Source organism: Phoca vitulina, unplaced genomic scaffold, assembly GCF_004348235.1.
Source record: "Phoca vitulina isolate PV1807 unplaced genomic scaffold, GSC_HSeal_1.0 scaffold16, whole genome shotgun sequence".
NCBI classification, from domain to species: domain Eukaryota; kingdom Metazoa; phylum Chordata; class Mammalia; order Carnivora; family Phocidae; genus Phoca; species Phoca vitulina.
Window position 1 is genome coordinate 33179385 of NW_022589719.1, and position 13327 is coordinate 33192711.

The 13327-nt window shown below is 60.4% G+C and overlaps 1 protein-coding gene across 1 annotated transcript; it reads right to left on the minus strand.

Moving 5' to 3' along the window:
• Positions 1–2560: 2560 nt before the first annotated feature.
• On the minus strand, positions 2561–12349 carry CLCF1 (cardiotrophin like cytokine factor 1). The gene is made up of 3 exons (XM_032414227.1): positions 12334–12349; positions 6057–6223; positions 2561–4206 (listed from the first exon to the last, which is right to left on the minus strand). Exons 1-3 carry the CDS (start codon positions 12347–12349, stop codon positions 3712–3714), a joined length of 678 nt encoding a protein of 225 aa, XP_032270118.1. The 3' UTR covers positions 2561–3711.
• Positions 12350–13327: the final 978 nt, after the last annotated feature.

The window sequence follows — 13327 nt, forward strand, 5'->3', positions numbered from 1 at the left end:
CAAGAGCTACCTGCCTCTTGGTCCACAGCTCCAAAACCCAAAGGGGGGACTCACACCCCGACACCATCAGTAGGGAGCTATTTGGGGGAGAGTTCAAGAACTCAAACTCTGAAATGCCCTTTCTGGCTCGGTTCTCCTCTGTGTCTACCTCCCCCACCTTGCTGCTGGGGGGTACCCCCTCTGCATCTTCCACGGGAGCCACCTCCAGCACTTGCCCACCCTTCCCGGTCACTCTCCTCCCTTCTTTCCCTCTGCTACCTGCCCTGTGTTCAAATGGTGTTCAAAAGCACCATTCCTAACCCTCTGGAGTCTCAACCAACCCTCAATTCTCTGCCATTCCTGCTTTATCAGTCCTCGGGCCATGGGAAGCACCCTGTCTTCTCTCTGTCCTCGCGTCTGGCCATCTGTGGCTTGCTGGGGAATGTCACAGCCCATGACAGAGATGCGTGTGCTGATGTCACCTGGCTCCACGAGGCTGCCCAGCAACGATTTTGATTCCCTTCCTCTGCTTGTCCCCGATTCCATTCCCTAAGGCTCTCTACATTCTTCTCCAGCTGCCACCCCCCCCCACAGCAATTTCGTGTTTAGATCTCTCTGTTTGAAACAACAGCAAACCAGCCAACCACACATCAGTGCTCCTGCTACCCGTCTAGGTATTCCTTTTGCCACCAAAGGCCGGGGAGAATACACTTACCCCTTCTTCTTTCTCACCACCTCCTTTAATCTCACAATTTGGCGTCTGCCTCCCAACTGCTCTTGCAAAGGTCACCTGTGACTTCCTGATTTCTCAGTGGGTTTCCCCCCGAATTCTTCCCCCAGGGCTTCTGGGGCCTCTGACACTGTTGATCGGTGGCCTCCCAAAAACTCACTTCTCTTAACTTCTCACACACTATTGCTTGACACTCTTTAAATCAGCTTACGTTAAATTAGCAAGTACTTTAGTTCGGTGCAGGCATTGTGCTAAAATGCTGTAGGGATGCAAAGACGAATAAATTATGGATCGTGCCCTCGAGATGCTATCCGCTTAAAAGGGAGACAGACGCACTGAACTGACCCTTGTCCTGCCCTTGTCCAGACCCTACCTGGAGAGGCCATGCAGCGGCACCTGCTGCGTGTTGGGCACTGGAGGGACGGCGGTGGTGGCAGACACCATTGCCTTCCCCGCGAGGCTTACAGACCAGCACCCTCAGCGGAGGGATGCCAGCCTGCCTTCCCTGTCTCCCGGGGATTTCATCTGGGTCTTTCCACAGCTAATCAAATTCTGCCTTGGAGTTTAGCATTTGGGGCAAGGGATCCCTTTTCTACGTGGTTTGGTTCAACACGCTAATTGAACACCTTCTTTGGGCTTGCGCCTGACCTGGGATAGAGAGATGGGGAAAACTCAAAGTCGGCCCCCCAAGAAGCTCGCAGTACAGGAGTGTGGGATACGCCTTCCTTCTCCCGGTATTCTGTATAGCCCCTTGCTTGGTGCCTTACACCGGACGGGCTGCTACTCATTTTGCCCCAGCGTGGAGACAGCCCAGATGCCCTCTCCTTCCTATCTTGTTAGACAGGAAGCAGGCCTGCAGGATATCTAGACAGAGCCAGGGCAGATGTCCCTGCCCAAAGAGCCTGGACCCCTCTATGGGGCATGTCCCCTCCAACTTGGGCCAGGTGACTGTGGGACAGTCAGCAGAACCCGGCTCGACCATAAAAGCAAGTCCAGTAGCTCTTGCACCTACACTCACGCACCCGGCGGTGGTTTCTACCGACGGTCTTCTCTCCCCAGATGGATCACAGGCTCCGTCAGGGCAGGAGCCAAGTTAGGTCTCAGACTTCTCTTGGATTTCCTACTCCAGTTAGCGTAATGATGGGCAGGTCTTTAAAGTATTTGTAGATTGCTTGACAGGACCATCATTTGTTACTTCCTTAGCTTAGGGCACCATCTCCTGGTAAAATACCTCTGTGTTAGCTGGGAGCAGTCAGCCCAACTTACTCCGCGGTCTTCGCGGCCGATCTGTCCCACGTCACCTGATTACTAATCCCTGCTGCTGCGGCCAGGCACCTCACCTTTATTGTTTCTCTCATCCTTCAAACAGTCTTAGAAGGCTGTTTCATCATCCGCATTTTACAGACGGGGAAACCGGAGAATAGAGAGTTTAAGTAACTTGTCCAAAGTCACTCTAGGAGGCTTCGAGGCTGGGCTTGGAGCTGAGGTCATGCCTTGAATAGCATCTACCCCATTCGCTTGCAGACCAATCTGAGTTTTTCTCTTTCCCCCTAACCTGCTGACTTACCCTGGAAAGAAAGGAGTAGAGTCACAGCTGAGACTTGCGACTTGGCCGCAGTCAGTCACGCTCCCCAGGAGAGGAAGGGTATTGAGGTGAAGGTCACTGCTGGGGGCCCCAGTGGGCTGCCACGGGGGTGGGAGGACTGGCGAAGCTGAGGGTTGACTGTGCATGGCTGACCAGAGGGACAGGTGGACGGCTTAGGGAGACAGACCTACGAGACCCTTAAAATAATCTTGAGAGGTGAGGCGGGCTGAGCAAAGGCTGGGAGGGGGCAGGCAAGATGGTGGAAGGACTAAAGGAACACACCGTGGGTGGAGGAGCAGAGTGTGCTGCATGCACACCCTCCCTGTGGACAGGGCAGAGCCTCTTCCCCGAGTTCTTTGCCTCTCTGAGCTACCCCTTGGACTGGCAGGCTCCGAGCCCGTGGGGGCGCGGGAGCCCAGGAGGGGAAGGGCCAGGAGGAGGGGCAAGGCCCAGCAAAGAGATGAAGTCCTGGGGCAAGCCTTTTATTTGTTAATACAAGAATAGAAATTCTGCAATAAATATCATCTAATAAATAACATCTCCAAATAAATAAATATTAATACAACAAACTTAGAGTCATGAGTGGGTGAGGCTGGGGGGCAGGGCCTGGGGGGGCTGCCCCCCGCACCCCGCAATGCTACTGCAATGTAAACTTTCAGGGAACCCTGGGGCTGTGGCTGCGGTTGCCCTCCCCAGCCTGGGCAACCCACAGCCAGCCTGGAAACGGGGTGGGGAGGAGGCACCGTGATGCCGGCGACAAGATGCAAGGCAAGGTCCTTTTGGCTGCCATCCTGTACCACCGACTGCCTTGGTGACCCCTGGGTCCGGTCTGTGCCTGGCCCTATGCTTTCAGTACACCTCCAATGCAGACCCTTCCTCTTCCACTTTTAAATACCATTTTTTTCCTGTTTGGACTTGCCACTGTGTATGTTTCCTGAATCGGATGTACTGAGTTATTTGGGGACAGGGGAGCAACACCCATCGAAGAAGAGCGGGGCAGCCGAAGGGCTTCACCCCAGAAAGGCACATGCTGTGGTGGCCCCCCTCCCTGCCCTACAGGCACACTTCCCGGGAGTGCCACTGGAGGGGCAGTGGGGCACTGGCCAGTGCTGGGCAGGACACAGGAAGCTGTGAGAGCCTTTGCACCAACTTGAGCCCCTTGGGGCTCCCGTGAGCATTCCTTCCTGTGGCGATGGGACAGGGCCTATTGCACCTCCTCCCCAGACCTGCACGACTTTGGGAAGCAGGGAGGGGACAGGCCTTATTGCATCACACCCTCTTTCAAGTCCGGAGAGGGCCAGAGGCTCATGACTTCTGTCTCCTGGCTCAACGAGTGTTGGCATACAGGTTTCTCCCTCCCCGAGCGGGCGCAGGGTTTGAAGGAGCAGGGGAGTGGGGAGGTGGCGAAGGTCAGAGGTCAGAAGCCACGGGCCTCCAGGTGCAGGGTGACTGCAGCCGCGGGAGGCTGCATCTTCTTCTTGAGCCGGTTGAAGTCCTTGGCTGAGCGCCACAGCCAGGTCTGCAGCTCCTTCAGCAGCCAGAAGTCGTCCATCTTCTGGAGGAAGTCGCTGTGGGCAGGGCCAGGGGCCCAGGTGGGCTCAGTGCCGGGCAGAGGCTGGGGCAGCGGGTAGCCCAGAGCCGCCATGACCCCCGCGATGCTGCCCAGCAGGCCCTGGAGGCTGGTGCAGAAGTGGGCCAGGCTGCGGCGCAGCTCGGCCGTGGCCGCCTGGCGGTTGAGGCCTCGCAAATAGCACAGCAGGTGGCTGTAGGCCTCATAGTTCTGGGTCAGGCGCAGTTTGTCGTTGAGGCTTCGCCACACATCCAGGTTGACGGTGGCCCTGGGCAGGGTCTCTGCCCCCAGCCGAGGTGGGTTGAAGTCAGGCTCGTTGAAAGGGGGGCCCAGGTAGTTCAGCTGTGAAAAGGAGAGGGCGATGGGGAAGGAGGAGGGCCGAGTAGCCAGCGGTCACCAGGAGACACCTGCCCCCAGAGCCGCTGTGTCCTGTGTCCCCTGACACTGGCCCCGTCTCCACACTAGGCCCCTCTCTGTTCCAGGGCCTCCCCCAAGTTTCTCTGGGGATGTCATCTGCATGGAGGTGACAGCTGAGGCAGTGGGGGTGACGAACTCCCCTATGGAGAGGTGTGGAAAGAGAAAAACTCGCAGGAGATACTCAGAGAGGACGTGCTGATTGGCTGTGTGTGCAAGCCTTGGGAGTGGGCCCGCCGCGGGGCAGGGCAGAGAGGAAGAGGAGCCAGGAGGACCCAGGAGGCCAGGCTGCAGAGGTGGAAGGTGGACCAGAAGAGTGCAGAGCCAAGAAGAGGAGTTCGGAAGGCAGCAGTACCGGACAGGGTGGCTGCAAAACAGAGAGCAAGGAGAGGGAGCCTTAGGAAATTCTGTTGGGTTGGCAAGAAGGAGGTGCCTGATGACCTTGGAGAGAACCGCTTCAGTGGCCTGGAGGCCAGATTGCAGGGGGTTAAGGAGTGAGTGGGTGGAGAGGAAGCGGAGGCAGAGGGTGTAGACCACTCCTTCGAGAAATTTGGCAGGGAAAGCCAGGAGAGAAAAAGGGTCGGGAGCTAGAGGGGGTAGCAGAGTCAAGCAAGGGTTTTTGGCCAGGGAAGGGAAAGGCGGGTGGAAAGGCAGAGGGGCCCGTGGGAATCAGAGCTCCATTTGCCTCCCGATGCCTCCATGCCTGGTCCCACGGGCGGAAGGGCAGGGGACAGACGGTGCTCCCGAAGCACTAAGTGCCCCAAGGAAGGGCTCATAGGAGCAGGGCTGCAGAAGGAAGAAACTGAGGCAGTCTCAAGAGTTGGGCTGGAGGAAGGGTATAGGAGGCAGTCTAGGGAAGAGGACAGAGCTTTGCCAACCCTCAAGGGAGAGGCCTGGGGCCCAGGGAAAGGGCTGAGGGGGACGTTGCAGCCAGAGAGAAAGGGAGCAGAGAGGGGCGAGGCCTGGGATAGGCAAGGGCCCAGGGGGAGGTTCACACGCTGACAAGCACAGAGACAAACTAATTTCCTCGGTGTATCCTGGGGCTGGAGCCAGCTCCCCCGCCACCCTCCTCCCCTTTCTTTCCCTGGCTCCAGAGTAGGGTCTGGGATGTGGAAGAGGAACACGGGAAGAGGGGGCCGGTTCCCCATGGTCCTCGGCAACTCTGACCCTCTTTCCTTCTCTCCTGGGCTCTCAGAACACCTCTGGACTGCCCCCAAATCCTTATGGCACAACTTCCATCCACACCCTGAACCTCCTGCCACTACTGGCCTGGCTTCCCTGCAGCCCCCTTCCCCCAAGTCCCCCCTAGGAGGCCCAGCTAGGATGGGAGAGGCAGACAGAGGGGAGGCCCATGGGTCCAGAGCAGCAGGGCCCCAGGTCTGGGGCAGAGGCGAGCTGGAACACAGGCATGGGAGGTGGGGCCCCTCCATCCCCACCCAGCCCCGCCCATGCAAGAGACACCACAACACGGTGTAAACAGAAGAGACTTCCCCGGCCCCCAGGGGGAGGCGGGCGGCTGGGCCGGCAGCCAGTGGGGCAATGGGCCAAGGCGGGTGCGAGGCCTGCCCACATGCCTAGTCCTGGGGCCAGGGATGGGGAGGAGGGGGGCACCTAAGAGGGAAGGGCAGGAGATAGGCCAGACATGGGGACCGTTTGGAACCAAAGGGCCCCCCTGATCACCGGGACTCACTGGGACCCCTCCACCATTCTGTCTCTCTTCCACCAATTTCTCATTCATTGCCCAACTCCCAGACCTTTCAGCCGCCCTGGGTACTCACGTAGGTCCCAGCCAAGCTGCGGAGTTGGTGCTCCAGGTAGCGGGTGAGGTCGTAGGTTTTCTGGATGGAGGGGCCAGGCCCCGGGTCCCCTGTGCGATTGAGGGCTGGCACTGCAGGGAGGTGCCAGAGGACAGTACACAGGCAAGCTAGCATCCCCCACGAGTCCCCTGTGGACAGGAGGGGCAAGAAGCATGAGGGCGGGCCCGGGCCCAGTGGAGGACTCAGCTGGCAGCCCCTCAGGTGTCTGTCTCCACCTTGGGCTGGGGTGGGGGAGGAGGGGGGTGAGTGGGAGCTGCCAGATGGGAGGCAGGGGGGTGGAGGAAGGGAGTGTTCCTGGCCGGGGTGTGTGGGGATGGAGGTATGTATGTGTTTGAGGACCAGGACTTGGCCTCTGTGTGTGTATCTATGAGCACATATTGGAGAGTATATTAGTGGGTCAGCTGAGAGTCACCATTCGTATGCCGACACATATGTGTGCATACGTGGAGGGACGGGGCCAGGCCTAGGGTCTGTGAATCAGTATTCCTGGGTTCAGCCTCCTCTCCCAGCCTCCCAGTCCCACTGGAGCCAAGGGGTGGGAAACAGCACATGTCCCCGCTGCCGGCTGAGAGCAATCAGCCCTGGGAAGGGCCCGAGAGAGGCTGCCCTGAGACAAGTCCAAGCTGAGCCATAGGAGGCAAGGGGTAGGGTTAGATCACCAGTGTCAGGCTGAAGGACACAGGGCTGGCTCCTGTAGTCAGTGGTGGGTACATTCTAGCATAGGATTCCTGGGTGTGGACTGACGCAGGGTGGAGGTTTGCCCCATTCTTATCTAGGAGGTTGGATGGGGAAAAGTTTGACCTGAATGTTGTTTGTTTTTTAAGATGTATTTATTTATTTCAGAGAGAGAGAGCGCGCACGTGTGTGTGTGCGCGCCCGTGCGCGTGAGCAGGGGAGGGGCAGAGGGAGAGGGGAAGCAGACTCCCCTGCTGAGCGTGGAGCCTGACTGGGGGCTCCATCCCAGGACCCCAAGAGATCATGACCTGAGCCGAAATCAAGGGTCAGATGCTTAACCAACTGAGCCACCAGGCGCCCCTTGAATGAGGTCCTTTGATCAGCCTGCAGTGAAGAGGGAGGGTGGGGGAAGTGAAAGGGAGGAGGAGAGGGAATATGATGTATTTGAAGCGTTTGGTTTGTCAGCCAACGGTGCTGGAGAGTTTGGACATCTTGAGATACGAGAGCCCAGGGCTCAGATCTGTAAGGACAGACGTAGGCAGTTGGGAGACATGATTTTCCCAGCTTTTAGGTGAGGTCCACGGTGAAGAGAACGAGGCCAGGATCCAGTGGGCATTGGGACTGGGTAAAGGCAATTAAGGTTGGGTTGGGGTAAGGCTATAATTGGCATTGGGCTAGGTTAGGTTTAAGGACTGGGTTACTTTTAAAGTTTCAGGTTAGTTTATTAGGATTTGGCTGATTGAGTGTGGTTGAGGTTTGAGTCCAGCTGGGGGATGTGGTTAGGTTTGGACAGGCACAGGGTTCGCTGGGGCCAAGGTCTGTGAATGTGTTGATTTAGATGTCAGCTGGGGTAACACATGGCGCGTCACGAAGAGAGGGCTGGTTTGGGTTTTAAGCTTGGGTAGGTGTGAGGTCATGAGTCGTTTCTTCTACTTTCTCTTTTCCACTTTCAAAGTTTCATAATGACATATGTGATAGAAATGAGTTGGATATGCGTTTGACAATTTGACTGTACTTAGAGTTAGGGGAAGTTTGGAGTTAGTCGTAATCCTGGGTCAGGGTTTTAGAGAGGGTTTAAGATTCAAACTGTAGAGAATGTCTCTTACAAGGGTGTAGGGGTCAGGTAGGGATTTCTGCAGTGGCCCAGCCCATCAGTCTTGACTCTTTGAGATGCTTGGTTGGCAACTTTATTGATGGAGCATGGGAGTGGGCAGGGTGGGGGAGAGCACCAGTCTCAGAGACCCTGCCCCTGGGGATGAGGGGCTCTTGGTTTGAGAGCATGGGTGGGTGGGTGTGTGCGTGTGTAGACAGAGAGCAGGATCAGGCAGGTGACTGACCCCCTTGTCCTTGTCCCCATCTGCAGCCCGTGGCTTCCCTCCTGGTGCTCTTTTCCTCATTCTGCCTTTCCATGCCTAGCTCCTGCTGACTCTGTGTTCCTTTCTATTCACTGTTCCTCACATCCCAAGAGAATTCCAGGCCCTTCTCCTCTGCATGAAGCCTGGGGCTACCCTCAGCCTGGGTATCTGGCAGAGTCACCTCCAAGATCCAAAGGGTACAATATGGGGTTAGTTTTGGAGGTTGGAGACATGCTGAGGTGGGCAGTGGCCCTTCCAGCCTTGAATTAGCAGCAATGCTGAGGGTCCCCGCTGAAACCCTGGGAGCTGGGCTCACCTCTTTCCCCCACCCTGCTTTGGGCAGCCCTTCTAGCCAGAGTTCTGAGACTGGGCCAATGGCATGGAGGGGGATGGGGGAGGGGCATGGGGTCAGGACCCTAACTCGGGCCTTGTTCTCCCCTCCCCTTCTGGGCCCTGTGGGACATCCCTGGGGAGAACTGGCTCCCTACACAGGGACAACAGGGGGAGAAGCCTTTGGATAAACAAGAGCTAAGTCATCTGGGCAGAAAAACGGCTCATGAAATTAACCAGACGAGGCCGGTGTTTCCAGGAATATTTCAGTTCTGAGGTAACTGTGTCACTGCAGGCTGGGGGGTGGGGGCAGGGGAAAGAGCAGAAGGATTGTACTGACCGACCCATAGAGAGAGCCAGAAAGAAGGAAGGAGTCTCAGGTATCTAGAGGGAGAGGAGCCTAGGAGAGGAGAAAGAGGACAGGGCTCTACTCTCGATTACAACAGCTTCCACTCTGGGCAAGATGTCCCCATATCTCAGGCAGCAAACTGATAGCCATCTGGGGCAAAGAACACCTGTGGTTTAGTTGTAAGCAGTGGAACTTGGTGCAGCTTGCAGCCTGCCTGCATCCCTGGGAGGGAGAACTAGGTGGGCATCCTGGAGCCCTCTTCCATCCTTCTGGCCAGGCTCACGGTGTGCAGGTGGACGGGGCCACTGGGGGCTGTGTCCTGGGCCCCCTCCTCCAGTCCTGGCCCCTAGCCCAGCCCCCACCCCAGCTCTGCCTCTGGCTGCTGCCCACTGATTGTTTACATCCCGTCTTCCCTTGTGTTTATAAATCCGGCTGAGCACGTGAGGAGCTAATGAGTGCAGCTCACGTTTCCTGCTGGAGCCCCCCACCCCCCACCCCCCATCCTGGCCCCCGCCCGGGTGGCCCCTAATTCCATCCAGATCCCTGGGCCCTGGGAACCTAGGCCCCCCTCGTGAACGAACACACACACACACACACACACACACACACACACACACACACACTCAGCCCACGCAAGCGCAGGGCCACCCTGACAGGGCAGCACAGGCAGGCATAGCCGTGTTCGCATGTCTTTAGCCAGCCGCCCCTTGATCCCTGGCCTGTATCCTCCAGGCTGACCTCATTCAGTGAGGGTGGGGGGCTCAGTGGGGCAGATGGGCCAGGGCGGCCAGGGTGGGCAGGACAAATCAGCCAGGAGACTCGGCACCTGGGATGGGTGCATAAGGGCTATCAGCCAAAAATGTAGGAGCCAGGGAGGCATCACAGAGCTCCAGAGGTGCTGAAAAATGTGGGAGCCAGCCGGAAAGGCTCTGCCCTCAGGCCAGCCCCGGACCAGCTTCCCCGGTGACCTTGGAGGGATCTGTTGAGGGGAGTTGGGGGAAGGAAGTGGTTTAGGGGTGGTGTGTCCACTGCAGTGGGAGATCCAGGCACTGAACTGTAGGAAATGGCCCTCGGGGGCTCCTCCTGACCTGCCTCCTCAGGGAAAGGCCCACAGAAACAGCCCATCTTTCCTTGTCCTCTGGGCTGGCTGCCCTCCCCTCTGTCTCTTCTCCCTTCCATCCTCTCCTTGGTTCCCTCTGCCCCAGGTCACTGAGAAGTGCTTAGTGAGTGAGTACACATAGGCCCAGAAGTCAGGAGCCCGAGCTTTGCCACCAACCCATCAGGTGACGGGGCTTGCGCGAGGGTCGCGCTATGCACACTGAAGTCCCTCTCAGCGGAACCGCGTCGGCTCCATCTCTGCTGTCATCTTCAGCAGCCCCCTCCCTGCCCTTCTCTTCCAGCCTAAATGACAGAAGAAACTGAGGCCCAGGGAAAGAAGCAGACAGGTGGGCCGGCCACCCTGCCTTGTGAAGTCAATATGGATACAGGAGTTGAGCTGTCGGAGTGAGAGCGTTCTGGATTGTGTTGCAAGAGGATCCCAGGTGCTCCCAAGGGGTGCAGGATGAAGCTGGGGGAGCTAAGCAGCCAGCTAAGAGCCAGGCATGGGGACCAAGGGAAGGAAATAGTCTGGGCAAGTGTGTGGGTGAGTTTGAAAGGGCGTTGTTATTCAGCGGTGTGGGAGGGGCTGGGAGGGAGCGGGCAGGAGCCCCGGTGTGAATAGGCAGGTGGGATTGGATTGTGGGGAGGAATGTGAAGTGTCACTAATAGAGTAGCTGGTGTGGCCAGGTGGTGTGCACAAGTGTGAACGGGGAGGAGTGCGGGGCTCTGTGGAGGGGAGAGGGAGCCATTACACCAGTCTGGAGGAGAGACTGGGGACGGGAGGGCTGCAAGGTGACACTTGCTGCCATCTGCCTGGTGCCTGTTTTCTCCCCTGGTTGAGTGTGTGGCTCCAGGGCAGTGAGGGTGGCAGATCCAAACTGCCGGGGGAGGGGCGGGTTGCTGTCTGGTCTCTCCTAGGAATGTGTCCCGGTGTCCCTAGGGAGGGGCAGTGTGTGCTTAGAGCCGGAAACGGGGTCTGTGGGGGTTGTGAAAGCCGGGAGGTGTCAGCCCCTCAGGGTCAGGGTCAGGGTCAGAGAGCGCCTGACAGAGGTGTGTGTCCAGTGCCCTCACCCCCAGCCTCTGTCTCCAAGGCTGGGGACTTCCAGCTTCCCCTCCCCTCCTGGCAGCTCCCTCCTACCCCAGCCAGGAGGGCCAGGCCGGGCGCTGGGGGAAACTGGGACGGGGTCCTCTGGGACTGGGGGTCTGTGGGGGTGGGGGCTTCTGGAGCGCAGTGTGGAGTCACTGGGAAGGAAGGTGGGGAAGGCAGAGATGAGGGGACTCTGGAGAGGCCCGGGGGACCTGGGGTTTCCCTCGAGGGGCTCGGCCCGAGAACTTGGCGGCGGCGGCCGCTCGCTGGCCCTCCCCCTCGGCGGTGACCTCTCGCTCTCGGCCCCCTCCCCGCGGCGGCGGCGCCTTCCCCTTGTGTGGCCTCGGCGCCCCCGGCCCCGCCCCCGGCCCGCTCCCGCCCGGTCGCTCCCTTCCCGGCGGCGGGGGCGGGGGCGGGGTCCGGGGCGCCGGGCTCGGCCCGGCCGCTGCCCTTTCCCGCGCGTCAACTCCCTGCCCTGCCCGCCCGCCCTCCCGCGGGCCGCCGGAGCCGAGCGGCCGCTGCCGCCGCTCCCCGGCCGGTGACGGACTTTCTCCTGCCCGGTCCGGCCGGGCTGCGCCCGTCCCCCGCACTAATCACTCCCAGGCCACGGCGGGCCGGACCGGGGACTCGCTGCCGCCGCCGCCCGCCCCGCCGCCCGGCCCCTACCTGCCGCCGGCTCCCCGGCCGCGGGCAGCATGGTGGGCTCCAGCCGCGCAGCGCGCAGCGAGGAAGCCGCGAGTCCCGCAGCCCGGCCCGGCCCGGCCCAGCCAGGCTCGGCTCTGCCCTCCGCCCTCCTCTCCTCTCGCCCGCCCTCCTTCCCGCCCTCCCCTCCCGGCGGGCCGGGGAGGGAGCGCGGCGGGCCCGAGGTGTCGGCCTCCCCTCGCCTCCCGCCGGCCCGGCCTCGGGCTCCCCGCCCTTCTCCCCTCTTCCTCCCCGGCCCCCTCCTTCCCGCGCGCCGTGTCTCCCTCCCGCATCCCCGCTCCCCGCCTCGGACTCGCTCTCCCTGACTTTCGCGCGGGGCTCTTTCCGCCGGGATCCCCGGGACCCCGTCTCGCAGGGGCTCCAGGTTGCCGGCTCCCCCGGTCAGCGGGTCGCGCGGGCTCCCCGCCGCGCTCCCAGCCACCTCCTGGCCCCGCCGGGCGGACTTCAGGAATGCCGCGTCCCCGCCCGGCCCCTCTCGAGGGCGCCCAGCCGTGCCTCCCCCGGCCCGAGCCCTGCTGGCGGGGGTAGCTCCCGGCTCCCCAGCCCGGCCCCGGCTCGGGGCTCCCGGGGGAGGCACGGGAACCGGATCTCGCGGCTCCCGGGCGGGGGCGGGGGCCGGGGCCTCGGACGCCAGGCTCCTACCTGCTCGGAGGTCCATGGGGCTGGGGGCCGGGCCGGCCGGGCGCGGCTCCTCTCCCGGAGGCTGGCGGAGTGGGAGGGCGAGCCGCGGCTCCGGCGAAGCTTTAATAATCCCATCCGCCAGGCCCACTCGCAGGTTTTTTTCGCTCGGTTTCGGATTTTTTTTTTTTTCGGTGTGGGACATTCTGCAAACTTTTTTTTTTTTTTTTTTCTGACGTGTAAAGCTGTAACCACAAATTGTAGCGGCCCTCCCCGGGGTGGGGGGAGGAGGGGGGAGGAGGGAAGGGAGGGCTTCTGGGGCTCCTATCCCTCCCACAACACCGAGGGGGGGTGAGGTGAGGCGAGGCTGCGGCGGTACCACCCTGGGCCTCCTGGGGGAGGGGGCGGGGAGGGCATCAGTCCGTCTGCAGACTCCCCGAGCTGGGGGAGGGAGCCGCCCGCTCCTTTTCTTCTCCGACGGCGTCGACCTGGGGTGCGGGGTCCCTGCGCTCGCCCTACCTCTGACTCCTCATCTCTAACCTTCCCTCCCCTCCCCCTCCCCCTGAGTAAATGCAATGACACATTCTCCCAAATGCCAGCGAGCGGGCTTCGTAGCAAGTGATGGTGTTTTTCCTGCTGCCCTTTGTCTGGGCTGACCGCCCCCCTTGCCTATTGTCCCGCCGCCTGTCCCATTTCCAAAAGCTGGGGCTAAGTGAGGCCCTGGGGCAGGTGACTGACTGGCTCACAGTGCCCCCCGGGGTGGGGGAGACAGAGGGCACCACAGGCCCACTGCCCAGCTCTAAGGAAAGTAGAGGGCACTTGGCTGAGGGTTTTCCCCTCAGGTTCACAAGGTTCTTCATTCTTCCCAGTGGCCGGGAGACTGCACATGGGTGGGGGAATTGTAGTTCATTAATCAGCACGAGGCGCCGGACCCGTTTCAACACCAGAGGCTGCGCGGGTGACTCAGCGGGAATGCTCCCATTCAAGGCGATGGACAGACCAAGAGTCCCCATTTGTG

What these genes read in the sequence shown, in the direction of transcription:
- CLCF1 (XM_032414227.1), bottom strand. An exon ending in GCAGCTTGGCTGGGACCTAC is followed by an intron (nt 4,207 to 6,056) that starts GTGAGTACCCAG and finishes TCCTTTTCACAG; the next exon opens with CTGAACTACCTGGGCCCCCC.